The sequence below is a fragment of the Pantherophis guttatus genome, chromosome 9 (assembly GCF_059756535.1).
Source record: "Pantherophis guttatus breed Tessera chromosome 9, ASM5975653v1, whole genome shotgun sequence".
Classification (NCBI taxonomy): Eukaryota; Metazoa; Chordata; class Lepidosauria; order Squamata; family Colubridae; genus Pantherophis; species Pantherophis guttatus.
Genome location: NC_142071.1, coordinates 291061 through 311260, shown reverse-complemented (window position 1 = coordinate 311260; position 20200 = coordinate 291061). Strand labels below are relative to the sequence as shown.

Below are 20200 nucleotides of genomic sequence, written 5' to 3'. Positions count from 1 at the left end.
CACACTCGTTCTCTTCCAGCAGCATTTTAATTGTGATCTGCATTGATGGCAGCCCGTGGATTCGCTCTGCCTGCTGGTTCTCCTGTGTGTGTTTGGCATGAGTGGGAGGTTTGGACCTCCGCCCGGCCAGACAAAGGAGGCACGCAGAGCTTAGGTGGTGGACTAAGACCCTGAAGATCCCTGGGGATTAAGCCAATGGCTCCTCCTCAGGCTGGCCTACTTCGCAGGGTTGTTGTAGGGAAAACAAGGAGGAAGGAGTGTTGTGTAAGCCTTCCTGGGATTCCTAAATAGAGGCCTACATCCAGGCAAATAACTAGATGGATAGGAATCCCCTGGGCTCCCTGAGCCTCATATGCCAAGGACCGCTTGCTGTGAAAAGGATATGCAGACTGATGACCCTTCCATGGATGCCAAAGGTTAGGAGGGACCCTGGAGGTTTTCTAGTCCACCCCTGCCTAGGGCAGGAATCCTCCAGTCATCCTGACTAATGGCTGTCTAGCATGGCAGCCGAGCAGTGCTGAAAATGACATGAGGGAGGGAAGGTCCGGGGGTGGGGGTGGAGGTGGGGGGCTGGCCTGCAGGATTTAGCCATCCCAGAGAGGATTTGGGCAGAGACGGAGGCAGGCAGCGCACCAGGGAATGGCGTTTTGGGCTGGCCAGGACTTAGCCTGGCTCCTTCTCTGAATTTGCAGGGAGAAAGAAGGCATTTCAAAAGCCCAAACAATCCTGGAGCAGCTGGGCCTGGAGCCTTCCTACGAGGACTGCGTGGCCACCCAGAGAGTCTGTGAGATCGTCTCCACCCGCTCGGCCAACCTCTGCGGGGCTGCTCTGGCTGCCGTACTCCACCGCCTGAAGGAGAACAGGGGGGTCGACTGGCTGCGCACCACCGTCGGGGTAGATGGCACCGTCTACAAAAAACACCCTCAGTAAGTGGGCTCTGGAGACCCAGCTGGAGGGGCTCTTGAGTGGGTGAAGGCACTGGGTCCTAGCTGGCCAGTATCCTGGCTGGGGACTCCGTTTGAGGTCCAGAGGAAGAGGATATTGTTGAAGGTGGGCTTTTTGCTTTGGAGCAAGCCAAATTCCTTCCTTCCTTCCTTCCTTCCTTCCTTCCTTCCTTCCTTCCTTCCTTCCTTCCTTCCTTCCTTCCTTCCTTCCTTCCTTCTTTCCCTCCCACCCTCCCTCCCTCCCTCCCTCCCTCCCTCCTCCTTTCCTTTTTCTCCTTCTGTCCTGGACTCTGTAGTTCCTTGGCTCAGTTATTGAGTTTGGAGACTGTTGTGGGTCAGAGCGACCCATATAATTACATGCAGAAATAAACGGTGTGGGTGTCATATCCATATCTCACAATCTCAGGTGAGCTCAGGGACTGCAGGGCTTTGCTGTAAGAAGAGAAAGTTCCCAGGGGCTCTGTCTGTAGTTGAGTGTCGCCAGCCTCACCCTGATCCTGGTGCCCTTCAAGATGCCGTATACTGATACTGAAGTGCGCTAGAGATGAAAATTGTGATAGAAAATGGAAAAATTGTTTAATAAAACTTATTTTAAAAAACAAAACAAAACAAGATGCCATGGAAGAGGAGTGGTGGCCGGAAGGCAGATGTTTGCAGGGCTGTTCTGGTCTGGATTGGGGGCAGCTGATGTTCCCCTGTTAGAGAGGCTGTTTTGCTTCGGTCATCTGGGCAAACTCTGGGCCAGAGTTTCAAAGTCCTTCCTTGGCAACCGGCCTTGAGTCTCTGGGCCTCGTAGGTGCGTGTCCCACTCTCTTGCCGAAGCAAGTGGAGGGAAAGGGCTCCCGGAGGGCCTTGCTCCACAGAGGGGGCCAGCTGCTTTTAAACACGGGTGTGCAAGACTGAAAAGGGTCTCCCTGAGCAGCTGCTGCCTTCATGGGTCGCTCCGAGCCAAGTCTTCCCCTTTGCTCCAGCTTCAGCAGGGTGTTCTGCAACAGCCTTCTTCTCCATCTTTGCCCCGCACAGTTTTGCCCGCCGCCTTCACAAAGTGGTACGTCGCCTCCTGTCTGGCCATGAAATCCGATTCGTCCGGTCAGAAGACGGGAGCGGCAAGGGAGCCGCCATGGTGACCGCGGTGGCGTATCGGCTGGCTGCCCAGCACAAGGCGCGCCAGGAGATCCTCCGCCCTCTCCGGCTCAGCCAGCAGCAGCTGCTGGAGGTGAAGAGGAGGATGCAGCGAGAGATGGAGGGGGGCCTGGCCCAGCAAACGCATGCCAAGGCCACCGTGAAGATGCTGCCCACCTACGTGTGCGCCACTCCGGATGGGACAGGTAAGGAGGCACCGGGGAGTCCCCACTGGAGCAGGGGGAGGCATGGCCAGGATCCCACAGCCCGGTTCTGACTGGTGCAAATTGCAAAACACACCTAACTTTCACGATGAGGCCGTGATGCTCCTGATGTCTCCAGGCGCCCATGTAATAAATCACACACACACACAAAAAAACCCCCCACCCAAACCAGGTTTAGCCTGGTGCACATGCATGGCTATTGGAATGCTGGGGACCTGTTGGACAAGTGCGAAGGCTGCCCCAGGGCGCCTCTGGGAGGAATCGAAGCTGTTCCCTTTCCCTTTCTCTGTGGCTTCCTGGATGCTCTTGCTGGAGATTTTCTTGTGGATTGTATCCTTGGAACAGATTTATTTGTTCCCTCAAAGCACCACCGGGGCAGCCCCTCCCCCCCCTGTTGGCCTCTGCTGGAACCTGTGTTGTTTCCCTTGGTGGCCCTTTCTACAGGAGGGAGATGCTTTTCTCGCGGGCCCTCTAAATGGTTTTGCGCAGACTGTGCAGTGGGGCCCCTCTTGCGAGCCTTCACAGGGGCTTTCTGGATGCATCATTCCCAGCAGAATCACCAAGTGCCATCCTCTTTTGAGAGTTTTGCAAGGTGCTGCTGTCAGTGCACCTGGAGGCCATCAGTGTGGAGAACGACATCTAAGGATTTCATTGGTCGTCTCCTCCACCACCTCCACCTCCATCATTGTGGTAACTTTTGGGCTTTGCAGAACGAAGCATAGAAGTTCTCCTGATGTTTTGGAAGGTCTGGGTGGTGGAGCAGTGGTGGTTGTAAAAAGAGCTGGATTTTGGTTTCAGAAAAAGGAGACTTCCTGGCCTTGGACCTGGGCGGAACCAACTTCCGTGTGCTTCTGGTGCGCGTACGAAATGGGATGCGGCGCAGCGTGGAGATGCACAACAAGATCTACACAATTTCAGAAGATATTATGCAAGGAACAGGAGAGGAAGTAAGTGGTCCTTGGAAGAGTGGGATGGAGAAGTCCAGAGGGGCCTTCCTTGCAGCTAAAAAGTGCCCTGGCGTCTTGGCTTAAGGGTCTCTGGAACAGCTGGCAGGCTCTTGGAGAAGCAGCCCTACTGCCAGGGGTAGCTCTGGGAGGGATTACCAAAGTCAAGCAGATAGTTCTTGATCTTTGGTTTAACCGATGTTCGAAATTATGATGGCCTCAGAGGCTGCTTTACCATCAGCTGAGCACTTCTGAGTGTTGCAGACATCTTCCCTGTGGTCACATGATTGGATGAAATTCAGTGGTGAGAAGTACTAGGGCGACAAAGATGATGAGGGGCTGGAGACTAAAACATGAGAAGAACAGTTGGAGGAATTGGGTATCTCCAGTCTAGTGAAGGGAAGGACCCGGGGGGGGGGGACGGACACAGGATAGCCGTCTTCCAGTGTTTGAGGGGCTGCCATGGAGAAGAGGGGAATCAATTTATTCTCCAAATCAGCAGAGGGCAGGAGAAGAAGCAACGCATGGAAACTAATCAAGGAAGAGAAGCACCCTATAATTAAGGAGAAACTTCCTCACAGTGAAGACACTTAACCAGTGGGACAGCTTTCTGTCAGAAGCTGTGGGTGCTCCATCACTGGAGGCTTTTAAGAAGAGAGTGGAACAGGGTCTCCCGCTTGAGCAGAGGGTTGGATTAGAAGACCTCCAAGGCCCCTTCCAACTACACTATTCGGTTAAAAGTCTTCCATTCCTGTTTTACTCCTGCAATGCTGGGTTCTGCTGGAAAATCCACCCTTCCTTGTCTTGTGGAGGCTGCCTGGGGAATTCTGGGAGCTGAAGTCCATGCAGCTGGGCCCTTTGAGAAGCATTGCTCTAGCACCCGGTGCCTGAGAGTGGGCCTTGTCCCAGCCAGCAGAGCCAGGTGCAGCTCAGGTTCTCAGCTCTGCCCCTTGTTTCTCCCGGCAGCTGTTTGATCACATCGTCAACTGCATTTCGGACTTCCTGGAGTACATGGGGATGAAGGGGGCTTCGCTTCCCCTGGGATTTACCTTCTCCTTCCCTTGTCAACAAAACAGACTGGATGAGGTACGCCTTCTCCCGCTGCTTCCAAAGAGTGTGTGTGTGTGTGTGTTGTGCTTGTGGGCAGCTTGGAAACAGCAGCAGGCGGCAGCCCAAATTGGGTTAAAAGGCAATGAAAGCAAAAAGTATCCATAACATCCTTAGAATTGGTCAAGAAAGGACCAGGAAGGTTAGTCAGTTAATAGATTCAGACACTTGCCCCCCCCCCCCAATTGCCCGAGGGAATGAGAACCCGAAGTGCCAAGGGCTGTTGGAAGAGGCCTTTTTTCATAGCTTTCCTAAAACCAGCAGGGAAGGAGCCATGTTGAGAAGGGGGCAGGGTGGGGCTGGGGTTGCTGTTTGGTTGTATTTCAGGGCAAGACGGCCCGGTCAACTGGGCCATCGATCAGCATTAGGCAAGCCTTGGATTTCTGAGGGATGGGAGCAAGGAGGGAGATCGGCCCTGAGCACGAACATTTTCCATCCACCTCTTGCCAAAGACCTGGGTTGCCCAGAGACGCGGAGGGGAGATTTTCCAAGGCACGTGCGGATGGGCTGCCTCCTTTGGCAAGCGCAGGAGCTCTGCTGAGTCACGCAGGAGAATCAATGGATGCGGTAGCTGGAAACACGACACTTTGGTTGCTTATGAAAGTTGCAGCTGTTTAGAGCATGTTTAAAAATCAGCTGGGTAGATTTGAGCTACTTGCTTAACCTGAGGCCACGCAGGTGGGGATAAAGTTGTTAATAGATGATCCCGAGATGGGAGCTGATTTCTGTGCTCCTTTCCTCCTTGTTTCTCTCCCTCCCTCTCAGGGCATTCTCCTGCAATGGACCAAGGGCTTCAGTGCTTCTGGTTGCGAAGGAGAAAACGTGGTGGGGCTGCTGAAGGAAGCCATCCTCAGAAGAAAGGTACATCTCCCAGTTGGGCCTTTCCAGTCACAGAATTGATCCATTTTGGAGAGAAACAAAACCAAAGGAGTGGTATTTGGAATATTCTCAATGTGGACTGAGGTTGACTAATTTTGATTTCTAAATCCTTTCTACATCAGGGGAGTTTCCTGTTCCCTCACAGAATAACAGAATAGCAGAATTGGAAGGGACCTTGTAGGACATCTAGTCCAGCCCCCTCCTGCTCAGACAGGAGACGCTATGCCATTTCTGACAAGTGGCTGTCCAGTCTCTTCTTGAAAGCTTCCAGGCTCTCTTTTTCTTTCTTCTCCTTAGGAGTTTGAACTGGATGTGGTGGCTTTGGTGAATGATACGGTGGGCACCATGATGAGCTGTGGGTATGAAGACCCTCTCTGTGAAGTGGGGCTCATTGTTGGTAAGCACCAAACCTTGGTTGTTAAAGCAGTGATTTAATTGATGGAGGGGATTCTGCCCTCTTCTGTACCAAGAACATCATCCATGGCCACCTTCTTCACGAATGAAGCCAACCAGCCGGAGAGACATGTTGTCCTTCCATTTGGATGTGGGTGAGAGGCTGAGCGCCTCTGTGGTTGGAGGTCACGTTAGGCCCCACTCTGGCTCCTGAATCCAGGGGTTCGTAGGCTTCATAGTCATCTCATTTAGCAACTTACTGATAATCAAAGGAATATACGAAACAATAGAACGAAATCCAACTCTCAGAACTCTGAACTTGGTGGTACCTTTGCCCGGTGGAGGCTGGGCTGAAGAGGCTGCCCAGGAGTCTCCCGTCCTCATTTTTTCCTTCCTCCCAGGGACTGCAGACTCTCAACTGGGTGGTTGGGACGTGTTGTGTGCTTCATACAACAAAGAAAACCATGGCAGTGTAAAGAAACACAAATGGGTTACTATTTCAAAATGGAATTTATTTTATAAAATACAAAATATAATAAGTAGTCCATCCTTCTGGAACAGTCCGATGCTGCTTGGTGGCCATATGAAAAGAAGTACAGAGATGGCCTTGGACAAAATATGCGGCAACTATTAGTAGAACTGAGGTTAGCCTGGGAAAACAGGCACGTGAACAAAAGAAAAGTTCCCCTCTTCGTTATTTTTGGCATAAGAGAGAGGGGAAATGTGGTCCGGCTTTCAAGATCCTATATTAGATCCTATGCCAGTAACCCAGAGTTTGTGTGTCATGTCTTGGAGTACCTGCTTCTGGTTTTTGCAGGTTGCCTGCGCCTGGCATCTGAGGACAACGGCTTGGCTTCTTGCTGAGCTTCTGTGCCTCTGCAGTTGACGCTTGGAGGGAGTGGAGTTCTTCTTGGTGACAGAGCCTCGGCCCTGGGTACTCCCTGCCACATTGGCATGCTTGGTCCTATGGTCCATGTCACCTTTTCTACCTTCTGCCTCTTCACCCAAAAGTGGCAGCTGTTCCTTTGGCCTCTGAGATCCTCTCCTGTTGCTTTTCCAGGAACCGGCACCAATGCCTGCTACATGGAGGAGCTGAGGAATGTGGAGCTGGTGGCTGGGGACCAAGGCAGGATGTGCGTCAATATGGAGTGGGGGGCCTTTGGGGACAATGGCTGTTTGGAGGAGTTCTGGACAGAGTTTGATGCCACCGTGGACGAGAACTCCCTCAACCCTGGGAAGCAACGGTGGGTGAACTTGGGGCCTTCGTTTTCCTCCAGGCTCAGCAGGCACACAAAGGAGTGCACGAGTGAGGGGATCCAGTCTCCCTGATCTACCTGGACCCTCCTTGCTGGATTCCCACAAGATGCCTATATTCTGCTGAAATGGGATTGGTTGGTTCCACATTTGGGGGGACCCAGCCATTGTCGGACCGGGACGCGGTGGCTCAGTGGCTAAAACGCTGAGCTTGTCGATCGAAAGGTCCGCAGTTCAGCGGTTTGAATCCCTAGTGCCGCGTAACGGGGTGAGCTCCCATTACTTGTCCCAGCTTCTGCCAACCTAGCATTTTGAAAACAAGTAAAAAACGCAAGTAGAAAAATAGGGACCACCTTTGGTGGGAAGGGAACAGCATTCCGTGCGCCTTTGGCATTTAGTCATGCCGGCCACATGAGCACGGAAACGTCTTCGGACAGTGCTGGCTCTTCAGCTTTGAAACGGAGATGAGTACCGCCCCCTAGAGTCGGGAATGACTAGCACATATGTGCAAGGGGACCCTTTACCTTTAGCCATTGTCGGAGCACGTGATGCAAACATGGTCCCATTCTAGACTATAATGTGGTTTATTTAGTTGGGCATTACGTGTTGTTGAGCTGTAATGAGGTTTCATTAAACCAAGTTTAGCATGCAAGTTAGTGTCCTTTAGCATTCACAAGCTTATTCTCCCTCCCAACATTTCAGATTTGAGAAGATGATCAGTGGGATGTACCTGGGAGAAATTGTCCGCAATATCCTGATTGATTTCACCAAGCGAGGACTTCTCTTCCGTGGGAGAATCTCTGAACGGCTAAAGACCAAAGGGATCTTTAAGACCAAGTTCCTGTCTCAGATTGAGAGGTGAGATCCGGTCAGATCTGATCGGGATCGGGGGCCAGAATCTCCACTGACCACAAGCAGAGAAGAGGGAGGTGGAAATGGCTGGTGGCCTCTTCCCCTTCTTGGACCTTCCTTGGGCTCTCCTGGAGTGCCAAAATTCTTGTTTCTCATGGGATAAGCCAAAGGATTGGTGAGCGGCTTCCTTCAGAGTGACTGCTGCCTCCTAGTGGCCAGGTTTACTTCCCCTTCTGTAGCCTTGCCCAATCACCAGGTAGTTTCTAGGACTACAAATCCCATTACATCTGACCCAGCCAAGTTGGAGAAGGTTGGTGCAGTATTTCCTTGGGAGCAGTTGTATTCTGGTCCTAAAGTTGGAGTAGAATTGTAGCAGAGCCTTCTTGGCCAAGGATATTTTCTTTCTTTCTCCGTATGTTATGTAGTATTTCAATCATGCAATGAACACGCATAATACTTATTGCTGTTTTCTTCCAACATGAGGTGGAAAAGACAGTGATTTTCTTCCGCTATATATTCTTTGTGTGAAGCAAACACGCAAAAAGATAATTGCACATATATAACCTCTCGCAGACATAAGCAACACACACACGATTTACAAGAGCATCAGATGGATTATTCTGTGCATTAACCAGGTGGAAGCTCAGAGCAGTTTTTTGAAAGAAGAGCAGGTGAATGGGCAATAAAATATCCTTAGCTGCTGAGTTGCTGAGCTTTCAGATTCATCATCGATGAATTGGAAACTGTGAAGTAACCTAAGATTGCTCTCATCTTGGTCGCCCTTGGAATTTCCATTGGGCTCCATTTCGGACAGAAGCTCAGAATTGAAGCCAGGGCAAGAGGAGGCCCTTCTGAGCCCAGGAGTTGTTTCGTGTCAGAGTAAGGATGGGAGCATGGCCAGCCCCACCCGATAGGCCAGAACAAGGAAACTAAAGCCACTTTTATTGGGACAGACTATATTAACAGAGTGCAAGTCTGATTGTGCTGGGCCTTCTTTCATTCCTATGAATCAGGGAGGTGTTTAAGCCCCTTCCAGATGTTCTCTCGCTGAACTGGACTTAAAGTGTCTTCAGCCTCTTCTTACCCATCCAGGTTATAGAATATAATTTTTTTTTTTAAATTTGATTTATATGCCGCCCTTCTCCGAAGACTCAGGGCGGCTTACAATGCGCTCAGCAATAGCCTTCATCCTTTTGTATATTTATACAAAGTCAGCTTATTGCCCCCACAAACTGGGTCCTCATTTCACCTGCCTTAGAAAAGATGGAAGGCTGAGTCAACCTTCAGCCTGGCAAGATTCGAACCCTGCAGTAATTGCAGGCAGCTGGTCTTAATAAGCTTAATAACAGGGTGCCTTAAACCCCTGTACTACCAAGGCTCCTTACAGAGTCAGAATAACAGAGTTGGAAGGGACCTTGGAGGTCTTCTAGTCCGACCCCCTGCTTAGGCAGGAAATCCTGCAGCTGTGAACCATTTCAAACAAATGGTTGTCCAAACTCTAGGTGACGATTCCTGCACATCTCCATCAGGGTCCTCATCCTTGCTTTCTACATCAGGCCAAGCCCCTTCCAGCAGGATGGGCAAGACCCGCCTCCTCCCCGCCCAATTCCTAAGCCTGTGTGTGCCCCGTCTTGTGCCCCCAGTGATTGCCTGGCGCTGCTTCAGGTCCGTCACATCCTCCAGGACCTAGGTCTGAAGAGCACCTGTGACGACAGCATCATTGTGAAGGAGGTGTGCACCGTGATCGCTCGACGTGCCGCTCAGCTGTGTGGGGCAGGAGTGGCCGCGGTGGTGGACAAGATACGAGAGAACCGATATTTGGACTTCCTGAAGGTCACTGTCGGTGTGGATGGGACCCTCTACAAACTCCATCCACAGTAGGTTCCTCTGCTTGGCCTGGGGGCGGGGGGCGGGGGGGAGGTTTGATTCCCTAAAGCTGCGTTTCTCAGACTCTTTTAAGAGGCCTAGGCCAATTTCCCAGCCAGCATCTGAAGACTTCAGTTCTCAGAATACTGGTGGGGGAATTCTGGGAGTTAAAGCTTCTTAAAGTTGCCAAGGTTGAGCAATGCTGGCCTAAGAGAAGAACTGCTTGAGGTGGAAGGTGGAAAGGGAAGGGGGGCAGCAGAAGAAATCTAGATGGCTTTGTGCTGCACCAGTTGGCCCCAGCGCCTTCTGCCATTCGCACGGAGGCTTCCTTCACATCTTGGCAGGCTTGGTGCTGCACAGTGTAGCCTGGCGTCGTGTCATTCTGCAGCGGGATTGCACGGGATTTGCCACGACAAGAGACACAGTTACTGGATGTCTGTTTCCCCAGATATTTGGGAAGTCATCTCTAAAGCTGACCCAGAAATAATTTGTAGAAACAGTTAAAAACGGAGGACCGCTGGCATTTTTGTGGCAAGGCCAAGAAAGAAAAATGAAAGCAAAAAAAAGCCCAACGGGGGGGGGGAGAACAAAGCAGGTCAAATGACCTCCTGTTCCTTTCTGCTCTTTTTGCAGCTTCTCCAAGGTGATGCATGAGACCGTGAAGCAGCTTTCGCCCAAGTGCGAGGTGTCCTTCCTCCAGTCCGAGGATGGCAGCGGGAAGGGGGCGGCCCTTATCACTGCGGTGGCATGCCGGTTGCGGGAGGCTGGCCAGCATTGAGAAGGGCCCCCAAGCATGCAGCTGGAGCCACCACTCCCTCCCTGCCCGGTCTCCAATCGTCTTGTCTTCCAAAATTGCTCCTGATAGAGCCTATCCGGGCCAGGTCCTTTGCACATAGATAGCAAGCCTCCCTGTAGGATACGGGCCTCTTCTTCCGGTTGACCTCCAAGAGCTGTTCGGTGTCCTTCAGCCGTCTCTGATCAGCCCGTGGCCCTCTCACATCTGAAGCACCTGGTGCTGACCAGATCATAGCATAGCAGAAGCCCATTTCCACTGAAGGCAGTGAACCTGCTTATATTACGACACAAGCATTTGTAGTAGGATAGCAAGTATTGGCATTAGGAGAGCAGGGAGGTTCTCCAACCATGATTCTTGAGATAAGCTCAGGGGATTTGGGTGAGCAGAGGCCGGGATATCCCAGGACCCCAAGAGGCTGCCTACTGATCTTCCTTTGAGAGGCTGCAATGCCATCCAGAGCGTGGGCTGCCTGTGGCCTCGCTGCTCTTTTCTGCTGCAAACAGCCCCCCACCCCAATCCATCTGAAGGGTCCTTGACACCCCAAAGCTGGCAAAGGACTGTTGTGGCCCCATCCAGGAGGGAGGGAGACGCTACCTGGGCCCTTGAGAAGCCCCGCTTCTATTTTCCCTCACATTTTATAAACCAGCACCTTAGTTTGCAGCTTCTCTGTGAATTGGCTTCTTTCTTGAGTTTTCACCTCTGCCAGGTTTGGGACTGCAAACCCCCCCGCCGGTCCTTTGTGGGGGGGGAAGGGAAGCCTCTTCCCTACCTGTTTCTTGGGGAAGCTCAAGTGCATTTTGAAGTTTTGAGGGCAAAGGGGGGAGGAGGAGGAGGGGAAAGGCTTCTCCAGACCTGAACCGTTGACTTTCAAGGGAGGCCCCTGCAGGAAAGCCGCCTCCAAAAAGCCAGGTGGGCAGCTGGGATGGCAGAGTCCCCGCTTGCCTTTCCGCGGCCTCCTGCAGATGACAAGCTCCCCTTCCAGTTCTGAATCCAGCCACGGGATGGGCAGCTGTGAAGAGGGAAACAACGCCGCTGCTTTCCTCAGGGACCACGAGTGGCAAAGAGCCAACGACCCAAAACCTCTCTTTATGGCGGAAGATCTGTTTAATCGGAGTCAAACTTTACCTGTGACATCCAGTACAATTTTGGCAGTCATTTTGAAGAGAAATTATTCTATTTTTTTATCTCTCTATGTATATATTTATATTTAAGGCTTGGATTACTGAAACAGAAACGTTCAAGGAAATATTCCATTTAAAATTCCTATTCTTTTAAGCATTTAAAATGATTGACTATTTTAGGAAAGCTTCAATCTTGCAATAAAGAGGAACCACTCCAAACAGCCTGTGTGGAAAAGACCAAATGAAAATTTGCGATGGGACAAATATTAAATTTATCTATTTTTATACAAGGGAAAACAAAAAGAATAATCCGATGCCAAACCTTTTTGTGGAGACTTTACTACAAATAATACCTCTCTGCTGAAATGATTGAAAACAATATTTGATCTACTGTAATTACAGAGAAAGTAATTCCCTATATGTATTTTTCTGTGGAATTTACATTCATGAGATTGTCAAGAATGTAGAAATGCCTTGCATTTTCTTAGTAGTGTGCTTGTTTTAGTGAACAGAACCTTTTGCTTAATAAGATTGTTAACTTGAAAGAAAGAAAGGAATTAGAAATAAAACCTCTTTTGTCAGACTTGAGTTTGTTGTAGTCAGAGGGGGGGTTGCAGGGAGGCCCCAGGCCGGGCTTGGGAAGGCGGCACTGGTGGGGGCTGAATTCTTTGGCAGAGCCCTTGAGTGGGAACTCAGATTCTGTCTCTCTCTCACCCACGAAGGGTTTTGAGTGAGCTGCTCTCGGGGTGACTTTAAGACCGGCACCGTCTGTGGCTGCAGCTCCTCCGACTCTCCCATGGAGCCCAGTGAAGCCTGGCCAAGCAAATGGGGATAGGTGTGCATTGGTGGTGTGGCTGCAGCTTTGGCACAGAAGTGCATCATTTTGAAGCTGCTCGATCTCTTGAAGCTGTCTTCCTTGCCCAGTCCAGAGGTTTCTGCTGCGTTTTTGTGCCTCCTGGGACAGAGTGATGATCTCTGGGTGCCCTGAGAAAAATCAGGAGAGAATTAGGGAGGTGAGTAAAAAGGTTTGCAGTTCTGAGTTTGGTAATTTTTGAGCTTGCATTTCCTTCTGCAGAAGTCTGGTGGTTGCCTATTGGTATATTCAGTTTACCACACAAGTTGGTGTATTAATCTGCCTATTTGATAAATTGCTTCGTATTAGAATGGAGAAAATTGCTTCCCATTCTAAAAGCAAAGTACCAGCATAGATCCAGATCGCTTCCCCTCCCTTGCCCACCTGCCCAAGAAATTCAGCTGCTGCTGCGCCAGTTCAAGCACTCTGATATATACACCCCCCGCCACACACACACACACACACACTTGGATATGGGGGAGCTACTGCAAGGGAAAAGAGGCTGCGTGTACGGGTGGGGTGGGGTGGGGTGAGGAGAGGCAGTATGGTTAGCAAATCATAAAAACGGCTGAGTGTTGGGTAAAGGGCATAGCAAGGGGTGGGGTTGAAAAAGGGGTGGGCAGTTGCACCATCAAAATTGTCTCTCTTTAAAAACTACAATAATTTTTATTAAAGATTACAATTAGAAAACAAAAACTAATACAAACTACAAATAAAGTATAGAAAAGAAAAAATATATAAACGATATAAACGATTACATGTATATATACGTGTACATAAACATACATAAAGTGTGTGTGTGTGTGTGTGTCTGTCTGTCTATCTCGGAGGCCTCCTTATTCCACTGTGGAGACAACTTCCTTCTCGTGTGAGAGGGACCTTAGAGTCCTGGTGGACAATCCCTTAAACATGAGCCGGCCATATGCAGCAGCAGCCAAAAATGCCAATACAATTCTTGGTTGTATAAACAGAGGCATAGAATCAAACTCACGTGAAGTCTTAGTACCGCTTTATAAAGCCTTAGTAAGGCCAGACCTGGAATCCTGCATCCAGTTTTGGTCACCACGTTACAAAAAAGATGCTGAGACTTTGGAAAAAGTGCAGAAGAGGAATAAGAAGCAGAGCAGAAGATGAGTGTGTCCCAGGGCCTGGCAATGGCTTGAAATATCCTGCGGTTTATGCCACCACCACCACCACCTCCCGTTGCTAAGTAGATGACACACCTCTGCCGACATCCTGGGTGGAAACTGACCTCTCTGAGCACTGGGTGGCGCAATGGTGCTTTCACATCCTTTGACCAGGAGCAGTTGCTGAGAAATGCTGGCTAGCCAAATCCAGGCCAGCGGCCCCGGAGTTTTCGAGGCAGCCCTTGCCCAGCAACCTGCCTTCCCTCCACAATAACCCTGACAGGCTATCCTGGAATCCAGCCTTGGAGGAGAAGCCAGGGTGAGATTCAGCCAGGTGGCCTTTGATAGTGGCACCTGAAATTTGGGGCTGCTGTCCAGGGCTGCAGCTGGCTCTGGAGCGGGTGGGTTTCTTTCCTGAACCCAATAAGAGGAGGGTCCCCTCACAGTCGGCTCCTCAAGAACGGGGGAGTGAAGAGGAGACCTTGAACCCCTTCGATCAAAGCGTCTTCGGCTCAGCACCTGAGCTCATCCCCAAGGCTTGTACCATCTGCTCTAGGCTGGGCTCTCCTCTTTGGCCTCTCTTGGGGCCACTAGGGTGTTCCTTCTGCAAGGCCGCGGGTTAAGGGTCTACGGACAGGGGTGAGGGGAAATGTGGTCGTCTGTCAGGCAGAAAAGACCAGGTCCACAGGAGCTGGAAATTGGGGGTGTCCTACAACTGCTACCACGTCTTCCTCTTTCTGCCTTGGTGGCCCCTTTGGTTACCATGGGGGGCAGGGAGGGTGATGGTCCTCAGAACCAGCGATTCCACCATGCAAAGCAGCAATCTGTGACTTCAGGTGGCACCTTGGAAGCATGCCTGCATTGTGGGGGGATTCTGCACCCTCCTTTTGATCTCATTGGCTGTTGTGCGTCAAAGAATCTGAGCTGTATATTTGAGGTTGCGTGTTTCTATGAGAGAGATTTTTCTCAGATCCTCAGGCTCCGACTGAAACCGCTGCTAACAAACATTCAATGTACCCCCAACATTTGACATGGATCCAAAGTTTGAAAGAATGGCTCCCTTTCCCTCCCCCTTCTCCCTCCTCCCCTCCCCTTCCCCAGCAGAGAAAAGATGAGCTCTGCTGAGTGGGAGTCTCACTTCCGCGTTAGCAAGAGCTGCTTTTAGAAGCTGCCCAAGCAGATGAATGTCATTTTGTTGTACAGCTTCTCAGGAGATGGTGAGCAAGGCAGCTCCGGGGTCCCCCTTTCTCCCACGTTGCATCTGAAGTGGCAACGGCAGTGAAAATGCCACCCAGAGAACCCTCTGGTAGCTCAAAGGCAGCTCCTCAGAAGTGACAGATCCTTATTTAGCTGCTGTCTCATGTCACAGCAGCAAACATGTGGACTGAATACTGCTCCTGTCAGGTGGGTCACTGAAATAAGCAATTAACAGAATAGAGCTGGAAGGGACCTTGGAGGTCTTCTAGTCCAACCCCTTGCTGAAGCAGGAGACCCTTCCATTTCAGACAAGAGGCTGTCCAGTCTCTTCTAAAAGCCTCATGAAGATGGAGCACCCACCACTTCTAAAGGCAAGCTGTTCCAATGATTAATTGATCTCACTGTCAGGAAATTTTGCTTCTCTCCTTGATTAGTTTCTATACGTTGTTTCTTTACTTCTGGTGCTTTGGAGAATAGGCTGACCTCTTCTACTTTGGGGCAACCCCTCAAATACTAGAACACTGCTGTCATGTCTCCCCTAGTTCCTTCTTTTCACTAGATTAGATGTACCCAATTCCTGCAACTGTTCTTCATATGTTTTAGTCTCCAGCCCCCTAATCATTGTTGTGCTCTTTTCTGCACTCTTTCCAGAGACTCAAGGTATTTTTTATAATATGGTGACCAAAATTGGGTGCAGTGTTTTAAGTGTGGTCTCACTTGGAGGTGGGTTTCAGCAGGTTCTGACCAGTTCTGGAGAACCGGTAGCGGAAATTTTGAATAGTTCGGAGAACTGGTAAATGCCACCTCTGACTCGCCCCGCCCCCATCTATTCTCTGCCTCCCGAGCCCCAGCTGATCGGGAGGGAATAAGATTTGTTTGGCATGATCTGTTATTGATAAACCCATGTCTGCTTCTGGTTATAACTTTGCTTGCTTCTCAGTGTTTGCAGATCTGTTGCTTGATTATCTTTTCCAAGATCTTCCCAAGTATTGATGTTATGGTGATTGGTCTGTAGTTTCCTGGATCTGTTTCTCCCCACTCCCCACCCCCCCTTTTTTTTTTTGAAGATGGGAACCACATCAGCTCTTTTCCAGTCCTCTGGAAATTACCTGATGCTCCAAGAACTTTGAAATATATGATTTAATGTTTCTGGGATCTGCCAGCTCCTTCAAAACTCTGGGATGTATAGAGCAATATTATCACTTCCCGTGATCTTGATACTCTCCCTCTGTGGATGCAGCCTAGGGCTGCATTGGCTTTCTAGGCGGCTGCAACACACTGCTGGCTTCTGCTTAAGCAGCAACCCACTAGGAACCTTAGATCCCTCTCACAATTACTGCTGTTTAGACAAGTACTGCCTATTCCATTCCTGCATTTGGTTTTTCTTGCCTAGTGACGGACTATATTTTTCTCACCACCGAACTGAATGTTATTGGATACAATATGAGTTTGACTAATAAGAAATAAGACTTTGAATCTGAACAGTAGAAAAGGAACTCTGGCTGGCTTACAGGATATTGTTGCTCATTTATCTTTTAATCTTGTTTTTTTGAAAATCAGTAAAATTATATTAAAATATTCTGAATCTGGTTTATAGAAGAAAAACAACGCTGAATGAAATTGAATGAAATGCAAATAGTGCTACATAAGTTAGATTTAAATAAAGTGCAAATTTTTTAAGGAGCAAAAAACAAAACAAAACCCATAACTCTATGGACATCCGGTGGGCCCTTGCAAACCTCAATTTCCTGACCTGGCCCACATCAACAGACTGACCTCAGGGCTGCGAAAGGAGGCGGGTGAGGCGTCCTGTGTGGAACTTCCAAACCTGTGCAGGGTATGAAATAATGGATTTGAGGGAGGAAGGGAGATCCCAACCGCATAGCAGTGGGAAAAGCCCCTTTCTAGCAGTTCTCCCCTTCGGGTCATGCTTGAACTTGGATTCCTGTGCTGAGAAGGGGCTTGGAGTCGGACTGGATGGTTGCGAGGCTCCCTTCCCGTTTTAAGGTTCTGGAAGTCTAAGCGTGTGGGATCCAGGTCCAGGTCAAAGCTCCATTCCATGACAGAAAGGAACAGAGGCCTCTTTTTAACAAGACTTTGATCCTCCAGAACACACCCGGACAAGGGTGCTAAGAAGAACAAAAAGGCTGCAGGGAATCTCTGACAGAAACCGTTGTGTCTTCCTTGGCAGTGAGTGTCTCCGGGTGGTATGGCTCTATGACTCTTGGTCACTGTTTCTTGAATGTTCTTTTTCTAATGGATGGCTTATTGTATTCTCTATTATTAAAAAGATACTTTAATGTTGTACACCACCTGGAGGTGTTTTGCATGACAGGTGGCGCATTCTTGTTTTAAATAAGTAACGGCATAATAAACCAGTGGGAGAGCAGATAAGGCTCATCAAATAGCTCAAGAGGTGCAATGCAGAAGAGGGCAGGCTTGTTCTCTGGGGCTAGCAGGAAGCAGAGGCCCCCAAACTCTTGAATGCCCTGCCTGGTCAAGTCTAAAAAGGGCTCCTGTTTTTTTAGGGCAGCGTCACTTGCTTTCCCAGGGGTCAGGCTGGCATCAGGAGGGTGCAGCAACAGCAGGCTGCAGCTGCAGCTTCAAACCTGGGCTCACCACTCGGCTGTGCTTGGGATCAGCTGCAAAGCACCGACGGGAAGCTGCAAAGGCTGCTGTTCTGCACCCTGCATGCCAAGACGGGGTGCCTGGGCCCCCAGAGGTTGTGAGGCAAGAGCAGAGCAAGGCTGGGCTGGCCTCCTTGCGGCAGTAAATCACCCAGATCTTGACCTCTTCCACCTCGACAAGCCAGGCTGGTGGCAGAGAAGCTTTACAGTTACTGTTCAGCCGTGTCTGTATGGGGGGTGGGAGTGGGCTTTCTAGCATTGCTATGGCAGCCTTTTCCTTTGGGGGGGGTAACCAAGGGCACCTTCTGGTGATCCTGCAGCGGAGGAGCTTGGGGGACCTGGAGGGAAGATGAGCCCCTGGGAGACCCTCTGCTCGGCTTCTGAGACTGCTGGCTGTGGGCAAACCATTCTGCCATTGGCGGTGGAAGAGTCGGGCTCCCTCCCTCTTCTTTGGCCATCGGGGCCCAGCCTGACAGCACAGCCCCAATCCACCAGGCTGGCAGGGGGCAAGGGACCTGGGTAGGATGGGGCCACTGCTGCAGCCATGGTGCTGGGGAAGTAGCTCTTGAACCCCCTGTTTGATGGGATCAGGAAACTCTAACCTGGCTAACCTGGCTTTGACTTAGTTGGTGTATGGACTTCAATATCCAGAATTCCCCAGCCAGCCGAATTCTGGACACTGAAGCCCACACATCTGAAAGTCACAAAGGCTGAGGAACACACAACTGTTGCAAAGTCTACCTGAATTGTCAAAGGATAAGGAGGGCCTTTTAAACTTTTCCTGTCAACCTCCCCATCATTATTACATCTTACAGGCTTTTGGAAACTTCTTAGATTTGTCTATGCTAAAAAAAAATCACTGCCAGATTTGAAGACAGTTGCGGCATACAGGAATGTGGGTTGGTGGGGAGTCTCATTTAGGAGATGTTGCTCAAATTCTTCTAGCCACTTCTAGTCTGTTGATGCTGCTTAATTCACCCTAAACAGCACCAATAAGTTACAAGTGACCAGAAGAGAGCGACTGTCTGCCACTCGTCTTTGTGGTGTCAAAAAGAAGAAAAGAAGCAGATCTCCAGCTGCTTCCCCTCTAATTGCCACCTTCCTCTGAATTATAGATGGGCCAGCATCCTATCCAACAATCCTTCCTGAAAATATTCCTGCTATTTATTCCAGGGCTATGCATGCAATAACACAGGCAAACCCCCACACAACCCAGTGTGACAGCAAAGAAGCCCACCCAAAACTGGGAGCAGGAAAAACAGAACTGAAGTCATTTGGTGCCATGAGCCCCAACCTGCATGGAGGCCTGGCAGCAGCTGGTCAGCAGCCTGGCCTGGACTCTTGGGCCAGATGAATACCTGCTCTGCCCTCGGAAAGGTGGGTCTGGCTCTTGCTTGCTTGCTTATTTATTTATTTAGATCCACATGGCTTCCCTTCTGGCCAAAGGGACCTCAGAGATAGCGCTATAACCTTGTCTGGGTCCTGGCTTAATATAAATGTGACTTTAGTTATCAGGTAGCATTGAAAAAGCAGCTGAAATTGCTACCCGGTGCAGACCACAGGCAGATCCCCATTGGGGGGCCTTATTGTAAACTGTCTAGCGATGGTGGGGTGGTGGAGGAGGTTGCTGGCTCCGAGCAAGAAGCCTTGAGTTGAAGTGATTTAATACATCTTGTCTCCTGGAGAACAAATAAGCTGTTCTCTTTTTCAGTCATGCTGTTTGAGTTATTTCTGTTGTGCCTGGAATCCCAATGCCTCTTTAGCTCTTCAAAGGTCCTTCTTCCCCTGAAAATGACAAATCAGCTATGTAAACAATTTTAATGAAATCTTATTTGCAAGAGGATGCGTCTGATCATTTCCTTTGCACCATTTTCTATACACACAGCATCAGTTGATTCAAAAAGCTGGTACATTCAAAAATAGCTAATGATATGGTAATAAAATCTGCAAGTATCCACATGGGATTTTTTTTTAAAAGAAGCCTTTCTCATTCTGTGAAAATGGGATTGAGATGATCCCAAAATATAATATTTTTCATCTGTAACTTTCACTTGTATCCTTTAGCAATCATTACTATTTACAATAAAATGAAAATAGTAAACAAATTCTCCTGCTCAGATTATTAAAAAACAAGAAAAGCCACAGTGCACACTGTAGTAAGTTAAAACATGGGTAGACTTTGACAAAGTGGTTAATTAGTGGATTGGGGAAATGCTTTGGACATAATATAATTGGACTTCAGTAAGGCATTTGACAAAGTACCGTAAATCACAGCCTACTTCTTGGTAAGATAGAACAATGTGGGATAGACAGCATCACGGCCAGATGGTCTGAAGTTGGCTGGCCAACTGCATTCAGTTTGTAGTTCTCAATGGAACTACATGTGCATGGAGGGAAGTAAGCAGAGGGTACTCCAAGGTTCCGTTTTAGGCCCAGTACTCTTCAATATTTTCATATGAGGTAATAGAAAGGGAACTAATGACACCAAGCTGGCAGGAATAGTCAACTTTATAGAAGATAGGATCAAGGAACAGAAGGTGTAAGGACCTGTCCCAGCTGGTCCCTCAGGAAAGCAGAACTCTTGACTCCAATGAATTGAATCAAAAGAACTTTGACTGAGAGAATGTGGTTGCAGTAAAATCAGGTGGAATCTGAAAAAGCTTACGCAAAGCACAAAGCAATACTTTCATGTCCCCAACCCCAACCCCACTGAGCAGTTCCCTGGCAGCCAATGTGATGCCGCAAGATTGTTTTGAGAACGCTGAGGTGCTAGGCAGATAACAGTTCTCTCTCAGGGCATGGACGGCCTTGAAACCAGACTGGAACCATCTCCGAAGACAATCCCCCTCCCTAATTCCCAAGCAGTTACAGCAAAAGCAAAAGTATGCAGAAAA

The 20200-nt window shown here is 49.5% G+C and overlaps 1 protein-coding gene across 2 annotated transcripts in view; it reads left to right on the top strand.

Moving 5' to 3' along the window:
* Nucleotides 1-12085, top strand: part of LOC117673332 (hexokinase-2-like) — a 29982-nt gene extending 17897 nt beyond the window's left edge. For both annotated transcript variants that reach the window (XM_034430647.3, XM_034430646.3), the window contains exons 9-18: nt 693-926; nt 1968-2272; nt 3089-3237; nt 4201-4320; nt 5107-5202; nt 5518-5617; nt 6674-6857; nt 7570-7725; nt 9363-9596; nt 10219-12085. In XM_034430647.3, the coding sequence (XP_034286538.2) occupies nt 693-926; nt 1968-2272; nt 3089-3237; nt 4201-4320; nt 5107-5202; nt 5518-5617; nt 6674-6857; nt 7570-7725; nt 9363-9596; nt 10219-10363 (1723 nt within the window). In that variant the 3' untranslated portion in view covers nt 10364-12085. The remainder of the gene's footprint in view (nt 1-692; nt 927-1967; nt 2273-3088; nt 3238-4200; nt 4321-5106; nt 5203-5517; nt 5618-6673; nt 6858-7569; nt 7726-9362; nt 9597-10218) is intronic.
* Nucleotides 12086-20200: the final 8115 nt, after the last annotated feature.